Raw genomic sequence first — 25,955 nt, forward strand, 5'->3', positions numbered from 1 at the left:
GATAATCAGTTCCTGCAAGAGTGATGAAGTCTACCCCAAACTAAACAAAAACTTGGAATTGGCTCCTCCATTTTGACCTAGTTAATTAAGTTTTAATTGATGTGTGATAGATCTGTGTGAAAAAAAATGTTGTAACCAACAGGAGGTTAAAAAGAGAGGAGCCGATCACCCCACCCACATGATTAATACAGCTGGAAACATATAACGCAAGTCCAAGATAATATATTGTGGAGTCATTATCCTGAAGGAAATGAAAAAAAAGATTTGGAGATGTTGTTGTTGGACTGGGGTGTACAAAGTTAAAAATCACACAATACCAGGTTATAGGTAAAAACAATGACTGCAGATGCTGGAAACCAGATTCTGGATTAGAGTGGTGCTGGAAAGGCACAGCAGTTCAGGCATCCGAGGAGCAGGAAAGTCGACATTTCGGGCAAAAGCCCTTCATCAGGAATACAGGCAGGGTGGCTGAAGGGTGGAGAGATAAATGAGAGGAGGTTGTCGGTGGGGAGAAAGTAGCATAGAGTACAATAGGTGAATGGGGATGGGGATGAAGGTGATTGGTCGGGGAGGAGGGTGGGGGAAGGTAGCAAAGAGTACAATGGGTGGATGGGGGTGGGGGTGAAGGTGATAGGTCAGAGAGGAGGGTGGAGTGGATTGGTTGAAAGGAAGATAGGCAGGTAGGACAAGTCATGGGGACAGTGCTGAGCTGGAAGTTTGGAGCTGGGGTGAGGTGGGGGGAGGGGAAATGAGGAAAATGGTGAAGTCGACATTGATGCTGTGGGGTTGAAGTGTTCCAAGGCGGAAGATGAGGCGTTCTTCCTCCAGGCGTCGGGTGGCCCAGGACCTCCATGTCCTTGGCTGAGTGGGAGGGGGAGTTGAAATGTTGGGCCACAGGGCGGTGTGGTTGATTGGTGTGGGTGTCCCAGAGATGTTCCCTAAAGCGCTCTGCTAGGAGGCGTCCAGTCTCCCCAATATAGAGGAGACCACGTCGGGAGCAACAAATACAATAAATGATATTGGTGGATGTGCAGGTAAAACTTTGATGGATGTGGAAGGCTCCTTTAGGGCCTTGGATGGAGGTGAGGGAGGAGGTATGGGTGCAGGTTTTGTAATTCTTGTGGTGGCAGGGGAAGGTGCCAGGACGGGAGGATGGGTTGTTGGGGCGTGTGGACCTGACCAGGTAGTCACGGAGGGAACGGTCTTTGCGGAAGGCGGAAAGGGGTGGAGAGGGAAATATATCCCTGGTGGTGGGGTCCGTTTGGGGGTGGCGGAAATGTCGGCGGATGATTTGGTTTACGCGAAGGTTGGTAGGGTGGAAGGTGAGCACCGGGGGCGTTCTGTCCTTGTTACAGTTGGAGGGGTGGGGTCTGAGGGAGGTGGAGGTGGAGGCAAAGGTGCAGGATGTGGACAAGATGCGTTGGAGGGCATCTTTAACCATGTGGGAATGGAAATTGCGGTCTCTAAAGGAGGAGGCCATCTGGTGTGTTCTGTGGTGGCACTGGTCCTCCTGGGAGCAGATACGGCGGAGGCGGAGGAATTGGGAATACGGGATGGCATTTTTGCAGGAGGTAGGGTGGGAAGAGATGTAATCCAGGTAGCTGTGGGAGTCGATGGGTTTGTAAAAAATGTCGGTGTCAAGTTGGTCGTCATTAATGGAGATGGAGAGGTCCAGGAAGGGGAGGGAGGTGTCAGAGATGGTCCAGGTAAATTTAAGGTCAGGGTGGAATGTGTTGGTGAAGTTGATGAATTGCTCAACCTCCTCGTGGGAGCATAGTAAAAGCTTTTTTAGGTATGTGCAAGGCAAAAAATTGGTTAGGACAAAAATTGGGCCCTTGAAGACAGAAACAGGGGAATATATTACTAGGAACAAAGAAATGGCAGAGGAATTAAATGGGTACTTCAGATCTGTGTTCACTGGGGAAGACACAAGCAATCTCCCTGAGATAACAGTGGCTGAATGACCTGAACTTAAGGGAATTTATATTTGCCAGGATTTGGTGTTGGAGAGACTGTTAGGTCTGAAGGTTGATAAGTCTCCGGGGCCTGATGGTATGCATCCCAGGGTACTGAAGGAGGTGGCTCGGGAAATCGTGGATGCATTGGTGATTATTTTCCAGAGTTCAATAGATTCGGGGTCGGTTCCTGAGGATTGGAGGGTGGCTAATGTTATACCACTTTTTAAGAAAGGTGAGCGAGAGAAAGCAGGAAATTATAGACCGGTTAGTCTGACCTCAGTGGTGGGAAAGATGCTGGAGTCTATTATAAAGGATGAAATTACTGCACATCTGGATAGTAGTAACAGGATAGGAGAGAGTCAGCATGGATTTATGAAGGGGAAATCATGCTTGACTAATCTTCTTGAATTTTTTGAGGATGTAACTATGAAGTTGGATGAGGGAAATCCAGTAGATGTAGTGTACCTGGACTTTCAGAAAGCTTTTGATAAAGCCCCACATAGGAGGTTAGTGAGTAAAATTAGGGTGCATGGTATTGGGGGCAAAGTACTAGATTGGATTGAAAATTGGTTGGCTAATAGGAAACAAAGGGTAGTGATAAACGGCTCCATTTCGGAATGGCAGGCAGTGACCAGTGGGGTACCGCAGGGATCCGTGCTGGGACCGCAGCTTTTTACAATATGTGTTAATGATATAGAAGATGGTATCAGCAATAGCATTAGCAAATTTGCTGATGATACAAAGCTGGGTGGCAGGGTGAAATGTGATGAGGATGTTAGGAGATTACAGGGTGACCTGGACAAGTTAGGTGAGTGGTCAGATGCAGTTTAATGTGGAGAAATGTATGGTTATCCACTTTGGCAGCAAGAACAGAAAGACAGACTACTACCTCAATGGAATCAATTTAGGTAAAGGGGCAGTACAGAGAGATCTGGGTGTTCTTGTACACCAGTCAATGAAAGCAAGCATGCAGGTACAGCAGGTAGTGAAGAAGGCTAATAGCATGCTGGCCTTCATAACAAGAGGAATTGAGTATAGAAGCAAAGAGGTGCTTTTGCAGCTGTACAGGGCCCTGGTGAGACCACACCTGGAGTACTGTGTGCAGTTCTGGTCTCCAAATTTGAGAAAAGACATTCTGGCTATTGAGGGAGTGCAGCGTAGGTTCACGAGGTCAATTCCTGGAATGGCAGGATTACCTTACACTGAAAGACTGAAGCGACTGGGCTTGTATACCCTTGAGTTTCGAAGATTGAGAGGGGATCTGATTGAGACGTATAAGATTATGAAAGGATTGGATACTCTGGCAGTAGGAAACATATTTCCACTGATGGGTGAGTGCCAAACCAGAGGACACAGCTTAAAAATACAGGGTAGACCATTTAGGACAGAGCTCAGGAGAAACTTCTTCACCCAGAGAGTGGTGGCTGTGTGGAATGCTCTGCCCCAGAGGGCAGTGGAGGCCCACTCTCTGGATTCATTTAAGAAAGAGTTGGATAGAGCTCTCAAAGATAGTGGAATCAAGGGTTATGGAGATAAGGCAGGAACAGGATACTGATTAGGAATGATCAGCCATGATTATATTGAATGGCGGTGCAGGCTTGAAGGGCTGAATGGCCTACTCCTGCACCTATTGTCTCTTGAGGTGGCGCCCATGCAATCATCAATTTAGCGGAGGAAGAGGTGGGGAGTGGTGCCGGTGTAATTACGAAAGATGGACTGTTCTACATAGCCAACAAAGAGACAGGCATAGCTGGGGCCCATACAGGTGCCCATGGCTACCCCTTTGGTCTGGAGGAAGTGGGAGGATTCGAAGGAGAAATTGTTAAGGGTGAGGACCAGTTCAGCCAAACGAATGAGTGTCGGTGGAAGGGTACTGTTGGGGACATCGGGAGAGGAAGAAACGGAGGGCTTGGAGGCCCTGGTCATGGCGGATGGAGGTATAGAGGGATTGGATATCCATGGTGAAGATGAGACGTTGGGGGCCGGGGAAACGGAAATCTTGGAGGAGGTGGAGGGTGTGGGTGGTGTCTCGAACGTATGTGGGGAGTTCGTGGACTAGGGGGGAATAGGACAATGTCGTGGTAGGTATAGATGAGTTCAATGGGGCAGGAGCATGCTGAGACAATGGGTCGGCCAGGGTGGTCAGGCTTGTGGATCTTGGGAAGGAGGTAGAACCAGTTAGTGCGGGGTTCCCGGACTATGAGGTTGGAAGCTGTGGGTGGGATTTCTCCTGAGGTGATGAGGTTCTGTATAGTCTGGGAGATGATGGTTTGGTGATGGGGGGGTGGGGTCATGGTCGAGGAGGTGGTAGGAGGAGGTGTCTGGCTTCAGTGGTGTAGAGGTCAGTGCACCAGACTACCACTGCATCCCCATTATCTGCTGGCTTGATGGTGAGGTCAGGATTGGAGCAGAGGGAGTGGAGGGCAGCGCGCTGTGAGGGTGAGAGGTTGGAGTGGGGGAGGGGGGTAGACAGGTTGAGGCGGTTAATGTCCTGGCGGCAGTTAGAAATTAAGAGGTCGAGGACGGGTAAAAGGCCAACACAGGGTGTCCAGATGGATGCAGTGTGTTGGAGCGGGCGAAGGGGTCCTTGGAAGGTGGGCAGAGTCCTGATTGTGAAAGTAAGCTCGGAGGTGGAGGCGGCAGAAGTGTTCGACGTCATGGCGTGTATTAAATTCATTGATGCTTGGGCGGAGGGGGATGAAGGTGAGTCCGTTGCTGAGTAGTCCATCAGGTTTAATTGGAAGCACTAGCTTTCAGAGCGCTGCTCATTCATCAGGTGGTTGTGAACCTGGTGAGGGAGCAGCACTGTGAAAGCTAGTGCTTCCAATTAAACCTGTTGGACTATAACCTGGTGTTGTGTGACACCCTCAGTGCTTGGGAGCCTCCTGTGAAGCACTTCTGTGATGTTTCCTCTGGTATTTATAGTGGTTTGTCTCTGCCGCTTCCGGTTGTCAGTTCCAGCTTTCCACTGCAGTGGCCGGTATATTGGGTCCAGGTCGATGTGTTTGTTGATAGAATCTGTGGATGAGTGCCATGCCTCTAGGAATCCCCTGGCTGTTCTCTGTTTGGCTTGTCCTATAATAGTAGTGTTGTCCCAGTCGAACTCATGTTGCTTGTCATTCACGTGTGTAGCTACTAAGGATAGCTGGTTGTGTCGTTTCGTGGCTAGTTGGTGTTCATGGATACGAATCATTAGCTATCTTCCTGCTTGTCCTATGTAGTGTTTTGTGCAGTCCTTGCATGGGATTTTGTACATTACATTGGTTTTGCTCATGCTGGGTATCAGGTCCTTCGTTCTGGTGAGTTGTTGTCTGAGAGTGGCTATTGGTTTGTGTGCTGTTATGAGTCCTAGTGGTTGTAGTAGTCTGGCTGTCAGTTCAGAAATGTTCTTGATGTATGATAGTGTGGCTAGTCCTTTGGGTTGTGGCATGTTCTCATTCCGTTGTCTTTCCCTTAGGCATCTGTTGATGAAATTGTGGGGGTATCCGTTTTTGGCGAATACATTGTAGAGGTGTTCTTCTTCCTCTTTTTGCAGTTCTGGTGTGCAGTTTTTCTCTCCATGTAAATAATATTCTGTTCTTTTGTTCTCCTTTCCAAAATGAACAACTTTGCATTTTCCCATATTATACTCCATTTGCCAACATGTTGCCCACTTTTTTAACCTATCAATATCTCTCCATAAACTATTTCTTTCCAACTCACAACCCGCCTTTCCACCTATTTCTGTGTCCTCTGCAAATTGGCTGCAGTACATTCACTTCCTTTTTCAAGAATTAATATCTGGCACATCTCCAAATGTATTACAAACCCTCTCGGGGCATCTCAACATGGACACTCCCTTTTATCCTTCACAACCTCAGCAGCACTGACAAAGTTGCTAACCCTCCATTGTGCAAGTAGCTCCAAGACATACTTTGCTTTAATGAACTGGATAGTGGTCATAGTGGCAATCTGTTAACTAGCTAACACTAGTAATAGCATGACTGGCTCTCACACTTGTCTTTGTGGGCTCAGTACTCACATTCTATCTTGATATTGAGACTCAAAGCAAGCCTGTAAAATCCTGGTTGACAATTCTATCTTTCCCCAGTTCTAATGTAAGGTCACAGACCTGAAACTGTCTTTTGCTCTCCATCGATGATTCAAGTCATGCATGACGTTTCCACCATTTTCTGATTCTATTTTAGATTTACTGTTTTACTTCTGCGTTAAAGGGGTAAATGCTGAGAGGCTATTTCCCTTGCAGGCAGAGTTGAGAATTGTTTCAGAAGTTTCAGGCTTAAATGTTTAATTAAATAAACTGCATAGATTCAGTAAACTGTGTACATGCAGGCATGTGCCCCGCAAACTCATTTAAAGCAAGACTTGCCATAGAAATAATTTATGCAAACATTTTAATGATCAACATATAAACCCAGTATAAACCCAACTTAAATGAGGTCCTTGAATCATTTTCTTATACTAAAATGAAAAGGAGCTTAAGGTGAAGGAACCCTTAGGAGGCAGTGACCATATGATTGAATTTACTCTGCAATTTGAGAGGGAGAACATAGAATCAGAGGTAATGGTATTACAGCTGAATAAAGGCAATTACAGGAGAGTTTCATCCCCAGAAAAAATAAGCATAGTACAGGGAGGATAATTGACTTGGGAAGTAAGGGATAGCATAAAAACAAAAGAGATTGCTTTTACGAAGGGCAGTGGGAAACCAAAGGATTGGGAAGCTTACAAAGACCAACAGAGGGCAACAAAGAAAGAAATAAGAAGGGAGAAGATTAAATATGAGGGTAAGCTAGCCGGTAATATAAAAAAAAACTGTAAGAATTTCTTTACATATATAAAGGGTAAAAGAAAGGCAAAAGTGGACATTGGTAAAAACAATGACTGCAGATGCTGGAAACCAGATTCTGGATTAGTGGTGCTGGAAGAGCACAGCAGTTCAGGCAGCATCCAAGGAGCTTCAAAATCTCCTTGGATGCTGCCTGAACTGCTGTGCTCTTCCAGCACCACTAATCCAAAAAGTGGACATTGGGCCATTGGAAAATGACATTGGAGAGATAGTAGTGGGGAACAAGGAAATGGCTAAGGGAACTGAATAATTACTTTGCATCAGTCTTCATGGTGGAAGACACGAGTAATATCCCAAAAATTCAAGACTGTGAGGGGGAAGAGCTGAATATGGTGGCCATCAACAAGGAAAGTGTGCTAGAAACACCAAATGGTCTGAAGGTGGATAAACCACCCAGACCAGATGGACCACACCCCAGAGTTCTAAAGGAGATAGCTGAAGAAATAGTGGAGGCTGTAGTGGTGATCTTTCAGGAATTGCTAGAATCAGGGAGGGTCCCAGAGGACTGGAAAATTGATAAAGTGTCATCCCTGTTTGAAAATGGAGTAAGGCAAAAGATGGATAATAACAGACTGATTAGCCTAAACTCGGTTGTGGGTAAGATCCTGGAATCCATGGTGAAGGATGAAATTTCTGAATACTTTTTGAAGCATATGATAAAATAGGGGAAAGTCAGCATGGTTTCATCAAGGGGAGGCCATGCTTGACAATTCTGCTAGAATTCTTTGAGGAAGTAATGAGCAGATTAGACCAAGAACTGCCAATGGATGTTATCTACCTGGACTTCAAAAATACCTTTGACAAAGTGCCGCACAGGAGGCTACTGAGTAAGATAAGGACCCATGGTATCAGAGGCAAGATGGTAGCATGGATATAAGCTTGGAAGTCTGGCAGAAAGCAGAGAGTAGGAATAAAAAGGTCCTTCTCAGGATGGCAGCCGGTGATAAGGGGTGTTCCTCAAGGCTCAGTTTTGGGACAACTTTTCACTTTATACATTAACAATCTAGATGAAAGAATGGATGGCATTTTGGCTAAGTTTGCAGAAAACACAAAGATAGGTAGAGGGACAGGTGGTACTGAGGAGGTGGGTAGGCTTCAGAAGAATTTGGAAAGTGAGAAAAGAAGAAGGTTAGGAAAGTGAGAAAAGAAGTGACAGATGGAGTACAGCGTGGGAAAGTGTGAGGTCATGCACTTTGGTAGGGAGAATAGAAACCTCTGAGGTTTCTACACATTTTTTAAATGGGGAGAAAAATCAGAAGTCTGAAGTGCAAAGACACTTGGGAGTTTTAGTCCAGGATCCTCTCAAGGTAAACATGCAGGTTGAGTCAGGAGTTAGGACGGCAAATGCAGTGATGGCATTTATTTTGAGATACTTGAATATAAAAGCAGGAATGTACTTCTGAGGTTCTAAGGCTCTGGTCAGACCACATTTGGTGTATTGTGCACAGTTTTGGGTCACATACTTCAGGAAGTATGTACTGTGTTCAGAGGAGGTTCATGAGAACGTTCCCAGGAATGAAAATCTTAAAATATGAGAAACATTTGAGGACTCTGGGATTATATTTGATGAAGCTTAGAATGATGATGGGGTATCCAATTGAAACATACAGAATACTGAATGGCCTGGACAGAGTAGATTTTGGGAGGATTTTTCCATTGGTAGGAGAGACTAGGACCCAAGTGCATAGCTTTAGAGTAGAGGGAAGATCTTTTAGAACGGGGATAAGGAGAAACTTCTTCAGCCAGAGAGTGGTGAATCTATGGAATTCATTGCCACAGAAGGCTGTGGAGGCCAGGTCACTGTGTATATTTATGACTGAGATAGATAGGTTCTTGAGTATCAAAGGGATTAAGGGTTACGGGGAGAAAACAGGACAATGGGGTTGAGAAACCTATCAGCCATGATTGAATGGCGGAGCAGACTCGATGGGCTGAATGGCCTAATTTCTGCTCCTATGTCTTATGGTCTTATGAAAACTAATTATTCTTTAGCCTGATTTTTTTTGATTGGCAATGCCCACTTTTTGGGCATAAAATTCAATGGCATAGCCTCAGAATAGAAATATATTCACTCAGAGGTTTCTACACATTTAGAATTCTTAGTCCCAGATTGCTGTGCATTCTCGGTTGATAATTACATTCAATACTGAGATTATTAGTTTTCTTGAACACAAAAGGAATCAAGGAATATGAGGAGAAGCAAGGTAAGTGGAGTTGATGTTACTGAATGACAGAATAGGCCCAAGGGATTGTATTCTTCTGCTCCTATTTCTGATGTTCCTATGGCAGGCCTTGCACGTGACAGAATTAATCACAAGTTTGCTTACACCATGTAACATAACCCCACAATTAATGAGTCAAAGCTTTGTAGGTACTGGCCTTCAGATGTATCTCTGCATATCTCTGCCTGAATATTATATTGTGGGAATAGTGATGAGTGGATATTGAATGTCTCAACTATGGCTTGCATTTCTCTATTGGTTTATTCACTTCTTTTGCCAAAAAGCAAAGATAATGCTCAGTAGCAAAAATTGAGACAGTTGTCACCCAATTGTTCTCAATAAATTGGTTTTCACATGCCGTACACTGCACAGCTGAACTTTCAGCTTCAGACAGGTAAATCAGATATGTGAAGTAAGGAGAAATAATGACAAATTCTATTAGTAGCATAATTATGTAAAAATACACATATTTGAATGCATCTGGTACAAACTGATTACTGCTTCCTGTATCAAGTCTAATCAAAGAATGCAAAATGGAAAGGGTTCCAACAAATTTGCCACTGAATTTTAAACACAAAACGTGGGCTTTGCCAATCACAACATTCATGCTAAAGAATCATTTGCTTTCACTATAGGAGGAGAAAAGATTCAAGGGTCTCAAGAGTTTAAATTATGCATGGTTTTTATGCTGGTTAATAAAATGTTTGCATAAATTATTTCCACTGCATGTCTTGCTATAAATGAGGTTGGGGGGGGAGGGGAAATCAAATGTCTGCATGTACACTGTTTAATGCAACTATGCAGCTTATTTCTTTAAAAATTAAACCTGAAAGGTCTGAAACAATGCAATAATTCAAATGAAACAATTTAATTAGCAAGTGGAATTTTTTAAAGAAAATCCATTGTTTGCATTTCACAAATGATAATAGAATAGACATATTATGAGAAATTACAATTTTGAATAACATATCATTACAAACTATCATAAATGTTGCTGAGGCCAATGAGCTACTGAGTAAGTTTTCAGATACCATGGAGATCTCATACCTTGTGGGCTCCACATCCAATTATCCATTCTCTTTGTTCTACAACAGCTGCTACCTTTTGAAAAATATCTGAAATGAAATTCAAATTAAATCGCATACCACCATTGTGAAAATAACTGCACTGGAATTACAATGTAATACTATCAAATACTGCATTGAAACTTCCTCTCCTAACAATGAACAAAATAATTTCAGTAAATACTAGCCTCAAAGTGGGAACTCAACTTTTCTGAGTTTAAGTTTAGAGTTCAAACCAGATTCAGATCTAGAAGTAATAACCTTTAAGCATGTTAAAGTAGTGTAATTAAAAAGGACAGCTGCCTGATACTGCCAGTTATCTATCACCTTTTAAAATCCTTATTTAAATGAGGTGTTGATTCTTGTAGCTAAAAATTGCAGCCCCATATAAATAAGGAATTTTACAATTGTATAGTCAGTAAGGAACACAGTTTGTGAGATAAAGGCCAAGTGAGTATATTTGAAACATTGGATCAAAGTGAGAATTCAATTTATAAGGGGGAAACAGGTGTATTAAGTTTCCAGAAGAGGAGAGAGAGAGGATAAAAGGTGCAGACCAGGAGGCCGACCTTCACTGAGAGTAGCAGTGGAGTGACATCCCAAACCACAACATGGTGTAAGTGCAGGGAAAGCATTTTTATTGGTGAGTAATTCTAGTCTTAGGTTGTGTTCAGTTTTCTAGCTTTTTATTCTCTCTCTTTTCTTAAAAATAGCATTGACAATTGTGTAAAAAAAACTAATTACAATGAAATGTAATGAGCAGGAAAATATGATAGTGATGGCATGGTGGGTAATGTGCTATTGGAGCATGTGGAAACTAGCGAATATATCTGCAGTAAGGAAGTGTTCACACCCCTCAGTTTAGGTCATTCAAATTTGTGATATGATCAGGGACAGGATGGTATGAATGCAAGTGAGGCAGGTCTGGGGACCAGAGGTAGTGTTTGAATTCAGGAGTTCAATGCACAGCTCAAAGCTTTGTGTTCAAAGAATGTGTTTCAGCCCCTACAATTGTCCAACAGTAACAAAGTTCTTGCAAACTGTGTGAATGAGAATGGGGGCGCTAGGGAAAATGACCGAACTGACTATGCCACTGTGATGCAGAAAGCCATTCAACTAGGGTAATGAAATAGGAATCTAGTAGTTATAAGGAACAGTATAATTAGATAGGGGAATAAGCACTGTTCTCTGCAGCTATATGAATGAGTCCCAAAGACTGTGTTGCATGCTTATTGCCAGCATTATGGGCAACTCCTCAGGGCTGGAGAAGAACTTAGTGGGAGGGGAGGGATTCACTGTCATCAACCATATTGGTACCAATGACATTGACAGGACCAGAAAGGAGGTTCTGCTGAAAGAATTTAAATGGATAGAAGTTCAATTAAAAAGCAGAAACTCAAACTAATAATCTCGAGATTACTACTCATGCCACGTGCAAACTGGCATATTGTAAATAGAATCAAGGAGTTCAATGCATAACTCCAAATTTAGTATGGATGAAATGGGTTTCAATTCACAGGACACTGGCATCAGTACTGAGGTAGCAGGGAGGTGTTTTGGTGAGACCGGCTTCATTGGAACCTGGGAAAGTGAATAACAGGGGCTGTAAAGATGACTTTAAAATAAATGGGTTGGGGATTTGGGAGAGTAGTCATGAAGGCTTACAAAACAAAAGGATATGGTTGTATTGCTGGGCAGCTATTTAAGTAATAATAGCCAGCCTGGGATAGGAAAAGACAGCATACAAATATAGAAAAACAGCAACAAATAGGCTCAAAGGGGGAAAGCATAGTAAAACACAGGTTCTTTACTCATAAGAATGTAGTACAGAGTATTCAGAACAAAATAAATGAATTAATGACACAAAGTGATGGATATGATCTAATAGCCGTTATGATTAGATTAGATTACTTACAGTGTGGAAACAGGCCCTTCGGCCCAACAAGTCCACACCGACTCGCCGAAACGTACCACAGACCCATTCCCCTACATTTACCCCTTCTCCTAACACTACGGGCAATTTAGCATGGCCAATTCACCTAATCTGCACATTTTTGGATTGTGGGAGGGAACCGGAGCACCCGGAGGAAACCCATGCAGACACAGGGAGGATGTGCAAACTCCACACAGAGAGTCGCCTGAAGCGGGAATTGAACCCGGGTCTCTGGCGCTGTGAGGCAGCAGTGCTAACCACTGTGCCACCGTGCCGCCCACAATGTTGACATGGATACATGAGATGAAAGCCGGAAACTAAATATTCAAGGGTATGTGACTTTTCAAAAGGACAGGCAGGAAGGAAAGGGTAGTGGGTTAGCTTTGTGAGTTCAAATTTTGAATAGGCATGATAGCAAGAGATGATCTTAAATAAGATGTGGAATCCATAAGGCTGGAGATAAGAAATATCAAAAGATGGCACAGACTGGTGGGAGTAGTCAATAGGTCTCCAAATTGTAGCAATACTAAAGAACAGTAATAATTGGGAGATAATGAGGGGATGTAAAAAATGCAGTACATTAATTATGGGTGACTTTAATCTTCACATAAACTGGAAAAGTGAAATTGGGAGAGGTAGAAACCTGGAATAATTTGTAGCGTATTGGGGATAGTTTCCTTCAAATATGTTATATTTTTATCTGGTAGATCCAAATAGGATGAGACTACTTTGGATTGGGTAGTTTATTCAGACAAGCTTATTAAATGATTTCAGAGTCAAAGATTTCTTAAAGAAATAGTGCCACAATCTATTAGAATTTAGTATTCAAGTTGAAATTGAAAAAACTTGGCTCAGAAACAACTGTGCTCGGCAAGAGTAATTAAGAAGAAATGAGGGCAGAATTGGCCAGAATAGCTTGGGGCAGCATGGTTGCTCAGTGGTTAGCACTGCTACCTCACAGCGCCAGGGACCTGGGTTCAATTCCTAGGGCAATTTTTTGTGTGTCTTGCATGGGTTTCCTCTAGTTTCTTTGGAGAGTGCTCTAGTTTCCTCCCACAGTCCAAAGGTGTGCAGATTAGGTGTATTGGACTGCTAAATTGCACATAATGTCCAGGGATGTGCAGGCTAGATGAATTAGCCACAGGAAATGCAGGGTTACAGGGATAGGGATGCTCTTTGGATGGTCGGTGTGGACTCGATGGACCAAATAACCTGCTTTCACCCTGTAGGGATTCTAGGATTAAAAGGAATTCAACAGGAAACGAATAATAGCAAACATTTAAGAAAATAGTTCGAGATTCACAACAAAGATAAATCCAAGTAAGGAAGAAGGATTTCAAAGAAAAGGGCATAAACCAACAATGACTAACCAAAGAAGTTGAGTAGCAAATTGAAAAAAAATACATACAATATGGCCATGTTAGTGGTGAAGGATAGGATTTGGGAAAGTTTTAAAGACTAGCAAAAGATTACCAAAATAATAGAGATAAAATAAACTTTGAGAGTAAAGGAGCAAATAATATCAAAACAGACAGTAAGAGCTACTTGAAATCTCAAAAAAGGAAGAGAAAGGGCAAAGTGAACAAATGCCTCTTGGAGAATGAGGCTAGGGAAATAACAATGGTGAACCAGTGAATGGCAGGTGAATTGAAGAATTACTTTGCATCAAATGAAGATACTAACAGCATCCCACAAATGTTAAATAATCAAGGGGGAAAAGACAAGAGGAAAACAAATACTATATCTATCACCTAGAGGAAAAATACTAGGGAGATTAATGGAGCTAAAGACCAAGAGAAACCATGGACCTTATGTGATACATCTTAGAATATGAAAGAAAGTAGATACAGAGATAGTGGATGCATTAGCAGTAATCTTCCAAAGAATCCTAAGATTCTGGAAAAGTCTCAAAGGATCGGAAAACTACCAATGTAATTCTTATTCAAAAGGGAAGGAGACAAAGAGAACTGAAGGGAACTATAGGCCAGTAACTTCACATCTGCTATTGAGAAAATGTTAGTCTATTATAAATGATGTAATGGTCAAGTATTTAGAAATACATTATATAGTCAAGCAGTTTCAGCATGGTTTTATGAAGGGGAAATCATGTGACAGCTTTATTAGAATTTTTGAGGAGATAACCAGCATAATAGCTAAAAGAGAAGTAGGAGACTAAATGTATTTGGATTTTCAAAAGGCATATAACAAGCTACCACACATTAGGCTACCTTATAAGTTAACAGCCAATGTTGGTGTTGCATATTAAAGCATGGATAGAGACTGACCATTAATAGAAGACAGACAGTTGGGATAAGGTGTCATTTTCAGGATGGCCACCTGTAATAAGTGGAATGCCACAGGGATAAGTGCTGAGGCCAAACTTGTTTACCATTGGACGAGGAAAGTGTATGTACTATCACCAAGTTTGCAGATGACACAAAAATAGAGAGAAGGCAAGTGGTGAGGACGACACAAAGAGTCTGCGGAGGAACAGAGAAAACGAAACTGAATGAGCAAACATTTGGCAGATGGAATATAATGTGACAAAATGCAAGTTTATATGCTTTTTGCAGGATATTAGAGGAGCTGAACATTATTTAAATTGAGAGAGGCTATGCATGGAAAACCAGAAATTAAGAACTAAATAAAAAACAAGATAATTCAAGTGGTAATCTTGGGTTACTACACAAGTTGTGTTAATTGGCATGAGATAAGCAGAGCACGTTTCTTCCCTCACCATCAGTCCCAAACATGAGTCATGATTATAAATATTTAAATTTTAGGCAAATATAGTGAGGTGGGGTGAAAATCAACCTAACTGTACAAAGATTTTGAAAATTTATTTTATTGAATTGTGATTTGTGTCTTTCAAGAGATAATGAAATATTACTCAAGAATTCATCAGTTTTAGACAGTGTGAAACTTACTGAATATGATTTGTATGATATTTGGAAAATCAACGTGCATAACTCTCATAAAAATACACGTCAAACATTTTCTCAAAAAACATGTGGCCTGAACAATTTTAATTATATAGGTAATAAATTCTGTATTTGCCTTCTCTACATAACCTACACTGTTAGGAAAAATACCAGGTGGGGAACAGTAGATTTTCAGAGATAACATGCTCTGGTGTGCAAATGATAATTTTGCTTTCTTCTATATTTAAATAAAATGCAACCCCTATTTTCAAAAGCACAAAGTGCAGGCAAAATGAAAAACAACATTTTGTGAGTTGACTGGTTATAATCCATTTTGATCACTGCTCAATCGCTAGAAATTCTAGCGATTGAGCAGTGTGCGGCACGGTGGCACAGTGGTTAGCACTGTTGCCTCACAGCGCCAGAGACCCGGGTTCAACTCCCGCCTCAGGCGACTAAGTGTGTGGAGTTTGCACGTTCTCCCCGTGTCTGCGTGGGTTTTCTCCGGGTGCTCCGGTTTCTTCCACAGTCCAAAGATGTGCAGGGTCAGGTGAATTGGTCATGCTAAATTGCCCGTAGTGTTAGGTAAGGGGTAAATGGGTGGGTTTCGCTTCGGCGGGTCGGTGTGGACTTGTTGGGCCGAAGGGCCTGTTTCCACACTGTAATCTAATCTAATCTAATCTAATAAAATGCGATGAGGAGTTAGATATTTAATGTTTAAAACCTCTGAAAATCAAATCAAAATATTTTAACTGAATCTAATAAAGAATCAATAGATGGTTTAGTCTGAACTCTGAAGAAAAATAGCATAATCATTTTTTAAAGGATAAATATTGAAATTGTACTGCAATCTTAAGATTTATTGACCAAATTCCTAATATCTGGAAATTGGTGGAGATTTGTTTTGCAAGAGAGGAATGGAATCTTCTGTGTGTATTGGCAAGATGTTTGGGAGAATTGTATGAGCTTGGCAGTGAGGAGTTTCCACTATTAAGAGCAAAAATGTCCAATTTTGCAAACAAGTGTTGAATGGTGAGTCAAGATTCTGGCTAGTGAGTAGCAAGATGTCTATTTGCATCTGCCTTATCATGTGCTCTTGCCTCATTTTTCTGTATTCCACGTTGTAAGGGAAGGAAATCCAGAATTTTGATGCAGTGACAGGGAAGGAATGGCAAAATATTTCCAGGTCAGTATGATAACTGGTTTGTTGGGTTGTCCTACCCACCTGCCGTCCTTTTCCTTTGAGATGGACGTGATTGTGAATGTGAAAGGTGCTGTTTAAGGAGGCGTGGTGAATTTCTGGTAGTTTCATCTCACTGGTTGCTCCTCCAGATTTCCATACATTCACTAACATCACAGGATATGTGATACAGTGATTGCATGTAGCTGTCATCCAGCAGGACCTCTGGGATACCATTGGCAAAGTGAGCGCTAATTATCCTCTGGCCTACATGTCCGGGGCAAGTAAAGCAAACGCCACAAGACAGCTACCAGCTGCCACCACATGACCATGACTTCTTGTATGGACACAGAACTGGCTCAAATGTAAAAGACAAGTAGAATGTAGAGGGAGGTGGCAGTGCTTTTCAGACTGGAGACCTGTGACCAGTGGTGTGCCAGAAGGATTGGTGCTGGGTCGACTGCTTTTCATCACTTATATAAATGATTGGATGTGATCCTAAGAGGTATGGTTAGTAGGTGTGCAGGTGACACCAAAACTGGAGGTCAGTGGACAGTGGAGAAGGTTACCTCAGAGTACAATGGAACCTTGATCAGATGGGCCAATGGGCTGAGGAATGAAAGATGGAGTTTAATTTGGACAAATGTGATGAGCAGCATTATGGAAAGCAAATCGGCATTAATTGTAAGGTCTGGGGGAGAGCTACTGAACAAAGAGACCTTGGAGTGCAGTTTCATAGTTCCTTGAAAATGGTGACCCAGGTAGACAGGATAATGAAGAAGGTATTTGGAATGCTTGCCTTTATTGGTCAGTGCATTGAATATAGGAGTTGGGAAGTCATGTTGTAGCGGTACAGGACATATATAATGCCCCTTTTGGAACACTGCGTGCAATCCTGGTTTCCCTATTATAGGAAGAATGTTGTGAAACTTGAAAGGGTTCAGAAAAGATTTACAATGGCGTTGCTAGGGTTTGAGAGGTTGAGCTATAGCGAGAGAGTGAATAGGCTAGGGCTGTTTTCCCTGGAACATCGGAGGCTAAGGGATCACCTTAGAGGTCTATAGAATCATGAGGGGCATTGGTAGGGTGAACATCGAAGGCCTTTTCCCTGGGTGAGGAAGTCCAAAACTAGAGGGCATAGGTTTAGGGTGAGAGGGGAAAGATTTAAAAGGGACCTAAAGGGCAATTTTTTCACATAGAGGATGATACGTGTATGTAATGAGCTGCCAGAGGAAGTGGTGGAGACTGGTGCAATTACAACACTTAAAAGTATCTGGATAGGTATATGAATAGGAAGGAATTAGAGTAACATGGGCCAAATGCTTGCAAATGGGACTAGATTAAGTTAGGATATCTGGTCAACTGCCATAGTGTTAAGAGTTTAAATGGAGAGGTATTTGTTAAGTGTGTACAAGAAAATTGTCTGATTCAGTATGTGGATGTACCTATTAGAGAAAGTGCAAAACCTTACCTACTCTTGGGAAATAAGGCAGGGCAGGTGACTGAGGTGTCAGTGGGGGAGCACTTTGGGGCCAGAGACCATAATTCCATTAGATTTAAAATAGTGATGGAAGAGGACAGACCAGATCAAAAAGTTGAAGTTCTAAATTGGAGAAAGGCCAATTTTGACGGTATTAGGCAAGAGTTTTCAAAAGCTGATTGAGGGCAGATGTTCGCAGGTAAAGGGACGGCTGGAAAATGGGAAGCCTTCAGAAATGAGATAACGAGAGAACAGAGAAAGTATATTCCTGTCAGGGTGAAAGGAAAGGCTGGTAGGTATAGGGAATGCTGGATGATTAAAGAAATTGAGGGTATGGTTAAGAAAAAGAAGGAAGCACATGTCAGGTACAGACAGGATAGATCAAATGAATCCTTAGAATATAAAGGCAGTGGGAATATACTTAAGAGAGAAATCAGGAGGGCAAAAAGGGGACATTAGATAGCTTTGTCAAATAGAATTAAGGGGAATCTAAAGAGTCTTTACAAATACATTAAGGACAAAAGGGTAACTAGGGAGAGAACAGAGCCCCTCAAAGATCAGCAAGGCGGCCTTTGTGTGGGACCGCAGAAAATGAGGGAAATACTAAATGAGTATTTTGCATCAGTATTTACTGTGGAAAAGGACATGGAAGATACAGAATGTAGGGAAATAGATGGTGACATCTTGAAAAATGTCCATATTACAGAGGAGGAAGTGCTGGATGTCCTGAAGCGCATAAAAGTGGATAAATCCCCAGGACTTAATCAGGTGTATTCTAGAGCTCTATGGGAAGCTAGAGAAGTGATTGCTGGGCCTCTTACTGAGATATTTGTATCATCGATAGTCACAGGTGAGGTGCCGGAAGATTGGAGGTTGGCTAACATGTTGCCACTATTTAAGAAAGGTGGTGAGGACAAACCAGGGAATTATAGACCAGTGAGCCTGATGTCGGTGGTGGGCAAGTTGTTGGAGAGAATCCTGAGGGACAGGATGTACATGTATTTGGAAAGGCATGGACTGATTAGGGATAGTCAACATGGCTTTGTGCATGGGAAATCATGTCTCACAAACTTGATTGAGTTTTTTGAAGAAGTAACAAAGAGGATTGATGAGGGCAGAGCCATAGATGTGATCTATATGGACTTCAGTAAGGCTTTCGACAAGGTTCCCCATGGGAGACTGGTTAGCAAGGTTAGATCTCACGGAATACAGGGAGAACTAGCCATTTGGATACAGAACTGGCTCAAAGGGAGAAGACAGAGGGTGGTGGTGGAGGGTTGTTTTCCAGACTGGAGGCCTGTGACCAGTGGAGTGCCACAAAGATCGGTGCTGGGTCTATTACTTTTTGTCATTTACATAAATGATTTGGATGTGAGCATAAGAGGTACAGTTAGTAAGTTTGCTGATGACACCAAAATTGGAGGTGTAGTGGACAATGAAGAAGGTTACCTCAGATTACACCAGGATCTTGACCAGATGGGCCAACGGGCTGAGAAGTGGCAGATGGAGTTTAATTCAGATAAATGCGACGTGCTGCATTTGGGAAAGCATATCTTAGCAGGACTTATACACTTAACGGTAAAGTCCGAGGGAGTGTTGCTGAACAAAGAGACCTTGGAGTGCAGGTTCATTGCTCCTTGAAAGTGGAGTCACAGGTAGATAGGATAGGGAAGAAGGCGTTTGGTATGCTTTCCTTTATTGGCCAGAGTATTGAATAGAGGAGTTGGGAGGTCATGTTGCGGCTGTACAAGACATTGGTTAGAGCACTGTTGGAATATTGTGTGCAATTCTGGTCTCCTTCCTATCGGAAAGATGTTGTGAAACTTGAAAGTGTTCAGAAAAGATTTACAAGGATGTTGCCAGGGTTTGAGGATTTGAGCTATAGGGAGAGGCTGAACAGGCTGGTCAGAACTAGAGAGCATAGATTTAGAGTGAGAGAGGAAAGATATAAAAGAGACCTAAGGGGCAACCTTTTCACGTAGAGGGTGGTATGTGTATGGAATGAGCTGCCAGAGGAAGTGGTAGAGGCTAGTACAATTGCAACATTTAAAAGGCATCTGGATGAGTATATGAATAGGAAGGGTTTGGAGGGATATGGGCCGGGGTACTGGCAGGTGGGACTAGATTGGGTTGGAGTATCTGGTCGGCATGGACGGGTTGGACTTAAGGGTCTGTTTCCATGCTATACATTTCTATGACAGTGGCCAGTTCTTTGCTTGTGGTGGATGAGAGAATCCAATGAGCAAGGCACCATGGTGGTGGGATACATTGTTAATGAGGCAGGTTTCGCGTAAGAACACATACTAGGGCTCAAGGAGAGAAACCCTCTAAGCAGTTGTCAAAAATTCCACATCCACTTTTTGGTCAAGTTCCTCCCTTTCCTACTGCTTGCTTTAGCTTATAGTTCATGTTTTTTACATAAATGCCACAAAGTAGGCAATAAACCAGAGTTAAAAAAACATAATCCCTAATGCAAATGCACATTGTAAAGCATAAATAGGACTTATGAATGAAGTCTTGCAATTATGCAAAGTTTTTCAAATCCCCAGAATGTTTCAAAGAATTTCAAGCGAGCAAATTATTTTGAATGTAAGGAAAGGATAAAGAGCAATAGTCATATCAGATCATAAGGCTGCTCTCTCATTAGAGAGCTAGGAGAAAGTGAGGACTGCAGATGCTGGAGATCAGAGTCAAAAGTTGTGGCGCTGCAGAAGCACAGCAGATCTGGCAGCATCCGAGGTGTAGGAGTGTTGACATTTCGGGCATAAGCTCTTTATCAGGAATGTGGCCCTTGTGGAAGGAGGAGTAGAACTTCTTCAAGGTGGCATCCTTGTAAGAGATTTTGCAGTAAGGTAATAACGACTATGAGAAATTGAGCACATTCCTGTTGAAAAAACTTATGCCCGCAATGTCAACTCTCCTGCTCCTTGGATTCTGCCTGATCTGCTGTGCTTTTCCAGCATCATGCTTATTGACTCTCATTAGAGAGTATAAACTAGTGGTAGTTTAACCTGAGGGTCACCAAGCCTCAGGTGAAGGGAGAGGTTCAGAAGGAGAGTCCTTGCTGTTGGCATCACTCTGCATTACAAACCAGTCATCCATCCAATTGAGCTAACAGCCAATTTATTCATAGCAAGGTCCCAAAAAGCATCTAGTTGATGCATTTTGGTGTTGGTTGAACAATGATGATCAGCTAGGACACCATTAAAACCTAATCCATAGTTTGTGGCTGCAGTCACATTACACTCAAGCAGATTGAGGTGACAGGTCACTTTCCTTAAGACCACTGGTGAATTCAGTTGAGTTTTTGACCATTTTTTTCCAGCACCAACATACAAATTATCAGCTTTATTGAATGCATTTTCCAAATGTACCAATGGTGGGTTATGAATTTACAACTCTAGGTTCCACACCCCAATATTTCTTCCAATTCCAGCTATACTGGCAGATAGGACATCAGTTTAGCATCTGCAACACTCCATTAGCTCTGCATTCAAGGAAAAGCCTAGGAATGTGCTCAACACCTGGTGTGGCATCTGAATTTTTAAAGTTCTGGCTTAGAGTTAAGACTTTATGCAATAAGTTGTTCTGATGCTCTAAAATTTAAGAAAGAGAGGGATAAGTTTCAAAAGTAAGTTTCATCATTCGCTTGTGAAAAGACTTGAACTTACTTGTCACCGTGACCAATCTGTCAACAACAAACTGTTGTCCTCCATATCCAAGGTATCCATTTGCTACTGTTTCCATATACTACACAGGAAAAATGCAACTATATTAAATATTTGAAAACTACTAATTGAATTGATTTAAAGTTAAATGTTATTAAATATGAAGATGTACCTGTGCCAAGCTCTCAACTCCTCCAAGTTGACTGAAGATTTTCTGAAATGTATATGTAAACAAAAATGTGAATGTTCATCAATTATTTTAAGAAACAAATCCTAGTCACAATTCACAAAATTCTCAATACATACACAAAAACTAAAAACCACAGAAGAGTGATTAGGGAGGCTCTTTTATGTCATGAGGCCTCTGATTAGGGCTCCAATCCCTGATTAGAGGCATGGTCTTTTTTATGGACTTCCCTTTTGAATATAATAGCATTCAATTGGAGGTTCAGATAAAGTAAAGTTTGATGGAGATTTATATTAGAAAAGTTAAAGGCTAGATTATATGATTTTGATTTGACCACTGCTTAGTACTTTGCCAGACGATCTTGATGTCTTCCAATACAGATTATTCCTAGGGATACGATCAAAAAAAGCAATAGGCTCATCAATATATCAGTTTCACTGTAAACAAATACAAAACAGATCATCACTGATTCAAACAAACCAATTAAGATGGGTGGAACACTGCTTCGAGTCGTATTCCATGGAATATATCATCACCAAGGAAACATTAAACACTGCTGACTGCCTGCCTGATATGGAAGAAAGATACCAACATTATGGAGAAGCTTAGCAACTTTAATGACTCATTTGTGATTGTGATTCAGGTCATGATACATGCTATAAAAAGGCAACAGCAGTGACTGAGACAACAATTGAGGAAGGTCTCTCCTGAGAAAAGTATTTGCCTCTATTTCCCTTGACAAGCTGCAGCCCTGAATGCATCTATTATGATTGCAGTTCAATTTCAAAACTAGAAGATCTCCAATTGGCATGATGTTTTCAGCAACATCACCTCCCCTAAGCTTCATGCACACATTGCTGCTTCAAAGTTGTGTGTTAGCATGCCAATCTCAGCCCTGATGTCTGCTGCTGGATGTTGCTGCTATGCATGGCCCTCAGAGGTCAGAGCAGCTAGAAAGGAAATTAGAGGGAATGCTGCTTCTCAGTCCAGCAGTTGCAAGAGAAATTCTGTGAATCTGGGAGACTACAATATTTTGCTTTCATCAATCACCTCAAGGCATTCTTTCATGCAAGCAGCTGTAATTTATTTCAATTTCTGAAGAAAATTTGTTGCCTGCCAAAGTTACTCATGTGGTCTCTATCTTCCAACACAATCTGAGATCAGCTATGACAGATCAACATTGCTTTAAGAGCATGTGGTAAGAGCATGGTTGATCTGATTATGACCTTTACTTTCTTTTTTTTTAAGCCCCCTACCTTTTGAATTCATTTTCAGTCAAGAATTCATCCAATCGGCCTTATAAACATTAATTGATGGGCAAGAGAATTCCATAGACTAATGACCCCCAGGGAGAAAAATAATTCTTATCTCCATCACTGATATATGAATCTTTATTTTTATGCTGTGTTCCCTACTTCTAGTCTCTCTCATAAAAGGCATCATCCTTTCAGCACCCTATCAACCTTTAGATCTTGTAAATTCCAATTAGGTCATGATAATGAAATCCAAAATAATGCCATATCGCAATTAACCTACATTATAATGTGATGGTCAATAAATGCTGAGTTAACCACTGATGCTAATATCCCATGAATTAATAAAATAAGACGATAGACACAACTGGGGATTATTACTGACAGTCAGGAAATCTAAAGGGTGACTACCTGGAGAGAGCTTAGTTGGATGAGAAAATGATTCAGAGAATAAAGAATCCATCAAACACTGCAGTTTCTCCACTAATGCCTACATATGCTGTATGTGTGGCAAACATTGCCATCCCAGAATAAAGATGCTGAACCACATCAAGCAATGTTTAACACACAGTTGATCACAAAAGTGCAAATAATAAAAATACTAGTAGGAGATGACCTGTTTTGTGTAAAGTGCATTAAAAGGTGATTGGAACTTGACTGAGCAAGGGCTACAGTTTGTAAAAGAAAGAAGGCTTGAACATATGTTAGCCTAAAGCTCAAATAGATGATGAGTAGATGCATTGAACTTTTATTTCTTGTCCTCACCCACTTTTTTTCAATAACATGCTACAACCCTCATTAGCCAGATTATTCAAAACTTTGGGATGAAACTCAACTGGTTCAGCAGATTCATCAACCTTCAATTCAGTTAACTTATTAAGTACTACTTCTAATGTCAATTTCTTTCAGTTTTTCAGTTTTACAAGTCCCTTGTTGCCTTGTATTTCTAGAAGATATTCCATGTTTTTTTAAGAAGTCAGGTGCAAAGTAATTGTTTAGGTTCCCCACCTTTTCCCTGCTTTTTGCAATAAATTCTCTTGCCCACCGTTAATGGGCAACTTTTGTCTTTGTTAATCTTTTCCTTTCCACATACCCAGGAAGCTTTTAATTCCCTCATAAATTTGCATCCATGTTCTCGATTCCCTTTCTTAATCTGTTTTTTGGTCCTCCTTTGCTGCGTTCTAAACAGTACCCAATCCTCAGGTTATGACGTTTTCTGGCTTTATTAAAGGATTATTGGTCCTTTGATCTCATGGAATTTTTAACTTGTGGTGTTAACCATGGTTGGTTTACCTTCCTCTCTGCATGTTTGTGCCTTAGAAAAATATATAGTGTAGTACGGCTGTCTACTATCAAATCTTTAGAGCATTTTCCCAATGCACCATAGCCAACACATCCCCATATGTGCAATAATTTCCTTTCTTCAGTTTTAAGACCTTAGCTTTAGAATGAACTATGATGAATTCGAACTTGATGCAAAATTGAATCATCTTATGGTCACTATTTCCCAAGACTTCTTTATAGCAACTTTATCATAGCACCATCCAAACTGATTCTAAATCTCAACTTTTTGATTTAAAATTCTTCGTACTAATGTACAGATCTCACCATTTATTAAGAATGTGACACTACCTCCTTTCTCTTTTTGCCTATTCCTTCTGAATTCCAAATATCCTTGGATATTCACTTTCCAGTCTTGGTCACCCTGTAGGCATGTCTCGGTAATAGCAATTAAAATTCTACCCATCCATCTCAATTTGTGCATTCAAACCATCAACATGTCTGTGAATGACATGTGCATTCAAATAGAATGTCTTTAATTATGCTTTTTTAACATTATTCTGTTTTCTGATCCTCCTTGATGCATGTCTAAGCTTTGCCTATATTTTGTTTTTGCCTTCTACTTTTCTACTTTCTTTACAAGTTTTGCTTCCCTCAAATCTGAATTCCCATTCTCCATCAACCTACTTCAAACCCTCCCAACCAAACAGCAGTCACCAATACTGCCTGTAAGGGTTTTAGTCCCCATCTGCTAAGGTCAAACTCGTCCATCTTGTATGGGTCCCATCCACCGCAGAACTGCTCCTAATGCCTCAGAAGTCACATCTTCAATCAATCAATCCTCTATTTCTATGCTTATTAGCAATCGGAACTGGACATTTTCCTGAGATTACTATTTTGAATGGCCTACTTTTCAATTTCCTTCCCAATTTCCTGACCTCATCTCCCATCCTACTTAAGTCACTGATGCTGACTATAGCCTCTGGCTGTTCATTGTCTACCAAATGAATGTCATGCAGCCCCTCCATGACATCCTTGATCCTGCCACTGAGACAGCACACCACACTGGAGTCTTGCCTACCACCACAGAAACACTCATCTGTTCTCCTAACTAATGAATTCACTATAACTCCTGCTCTTTACTTCTTCTTTCTCCCCCCCCCCCCCCCCCCCCCCCCCCCCCCCCCCCCCCCCCTTACGCAAAAGGGAAAACTGATTTGTGAATGGAGCCTACTTTACCTGCCTGGCTCTCTTGGATGGCCTGACAGTCACATATTCCTCTTCTGCCTCTTGTGCAAACCACATAACTTTCAAACTTGCAGATGTGCTCCAGCTCTGTTTAAGTTTCAATACCCAGAGCTCAAGTTTCTGCAGATGGTGACACTTGTTGCTCATGCGCTTGCCTAGGTCACTGGTAGCATCCATGACACCCCATGTATAGGAATTCAACGTGATCAAGCTACCCAGTTTTGCCTTACTTTTACTTTAATTCTGTTAACATTATTTTATTTTGGTTTATTTATCTTGCTTGCCTTAACTTAATAAGCTTAAAACTATTGTTGAACCATACTAGTACAGACAAATCTCATGCATACTTCACACATTTTACAAATTGCAATAAACTTTACTTAAAGCATCTTTTCCCCATGCAGTGAAGTCCCATGTGATCCTAATGAATGACTCACTTGGTCTACATTTCACTAGGGTGAGTATCCTGACCATGCACCTTTAACCAAACATGTAGTTTGAAAATCCTGATTTTTTTTAATCACACTGTTCAGAGATGTTCTGACACTCCTCTGGAGCAGGTGGGACTTGAACCTGGACCTCCTGGTTCAGAAGTATGTACATTATCACAGCACCACAAAGGCCTAACCTTTCTTTTACATAAAGCCTGTAATGACTCACCAACCAGTTTAGCTTCCTGAATTGCTTGCTAAATGACAAATAACTAGCACT

The 25,955-nt window shown here is 41.6% G+C and overlaps 1 protein-coding gene across 6 annotated transcripts in view; it reads right to left on the bottom strand.

The window, feature by feature from the left end:
- nek10 (NIMA-related kinase 10) overlaps positions 1–25,955 on the bottom strand; it is a 251,318-nt gene that overhangs the window by 160,378 nt on the left and 64,985 nt on the right. For all 6 annotated transcript variants that reach the window (XM_087986912.1, XM_087986911.1, XM_043689493.2 and 3 more), the window contains exons 7-9: positions 21,448–21,489; positions 21,279–21,357; positions 10,077–10,144 (exon numbers count right to left, since the gene is read on the bottom strand). In XM_087986912.1, the coding sequence (XP_087843038.1) occupies positions 10,077–10,144; positions 21,279–21,357; positions 21,448–21,489 (189 nt within the window). The remainder of the gene's footprint in view (positions 1–10,076; positions 10,145–21,278; positions 21,358–21,447; positions 21,490–25,955) is intronic.

The sequence above is a fragment of the Chiloscyllium plagiosum genome, unplaced genomic scaffold (assembly GCF_037043375.1).
Source record: "Chiloscyllium plagiosum isolate Xiang-an unplaced genomic scaffold, Cpla_swu_hap1 HiC_scaffold_5, whole genome shotgun sequence".
Taxonomy (NCBI): Eukaryota; Metazoa; Chordata; class Chondrichthyes; order Orectolobiformes; family Hemiscylliidae; genus Chiloscyllium; species Chiloscyllium plagiosum.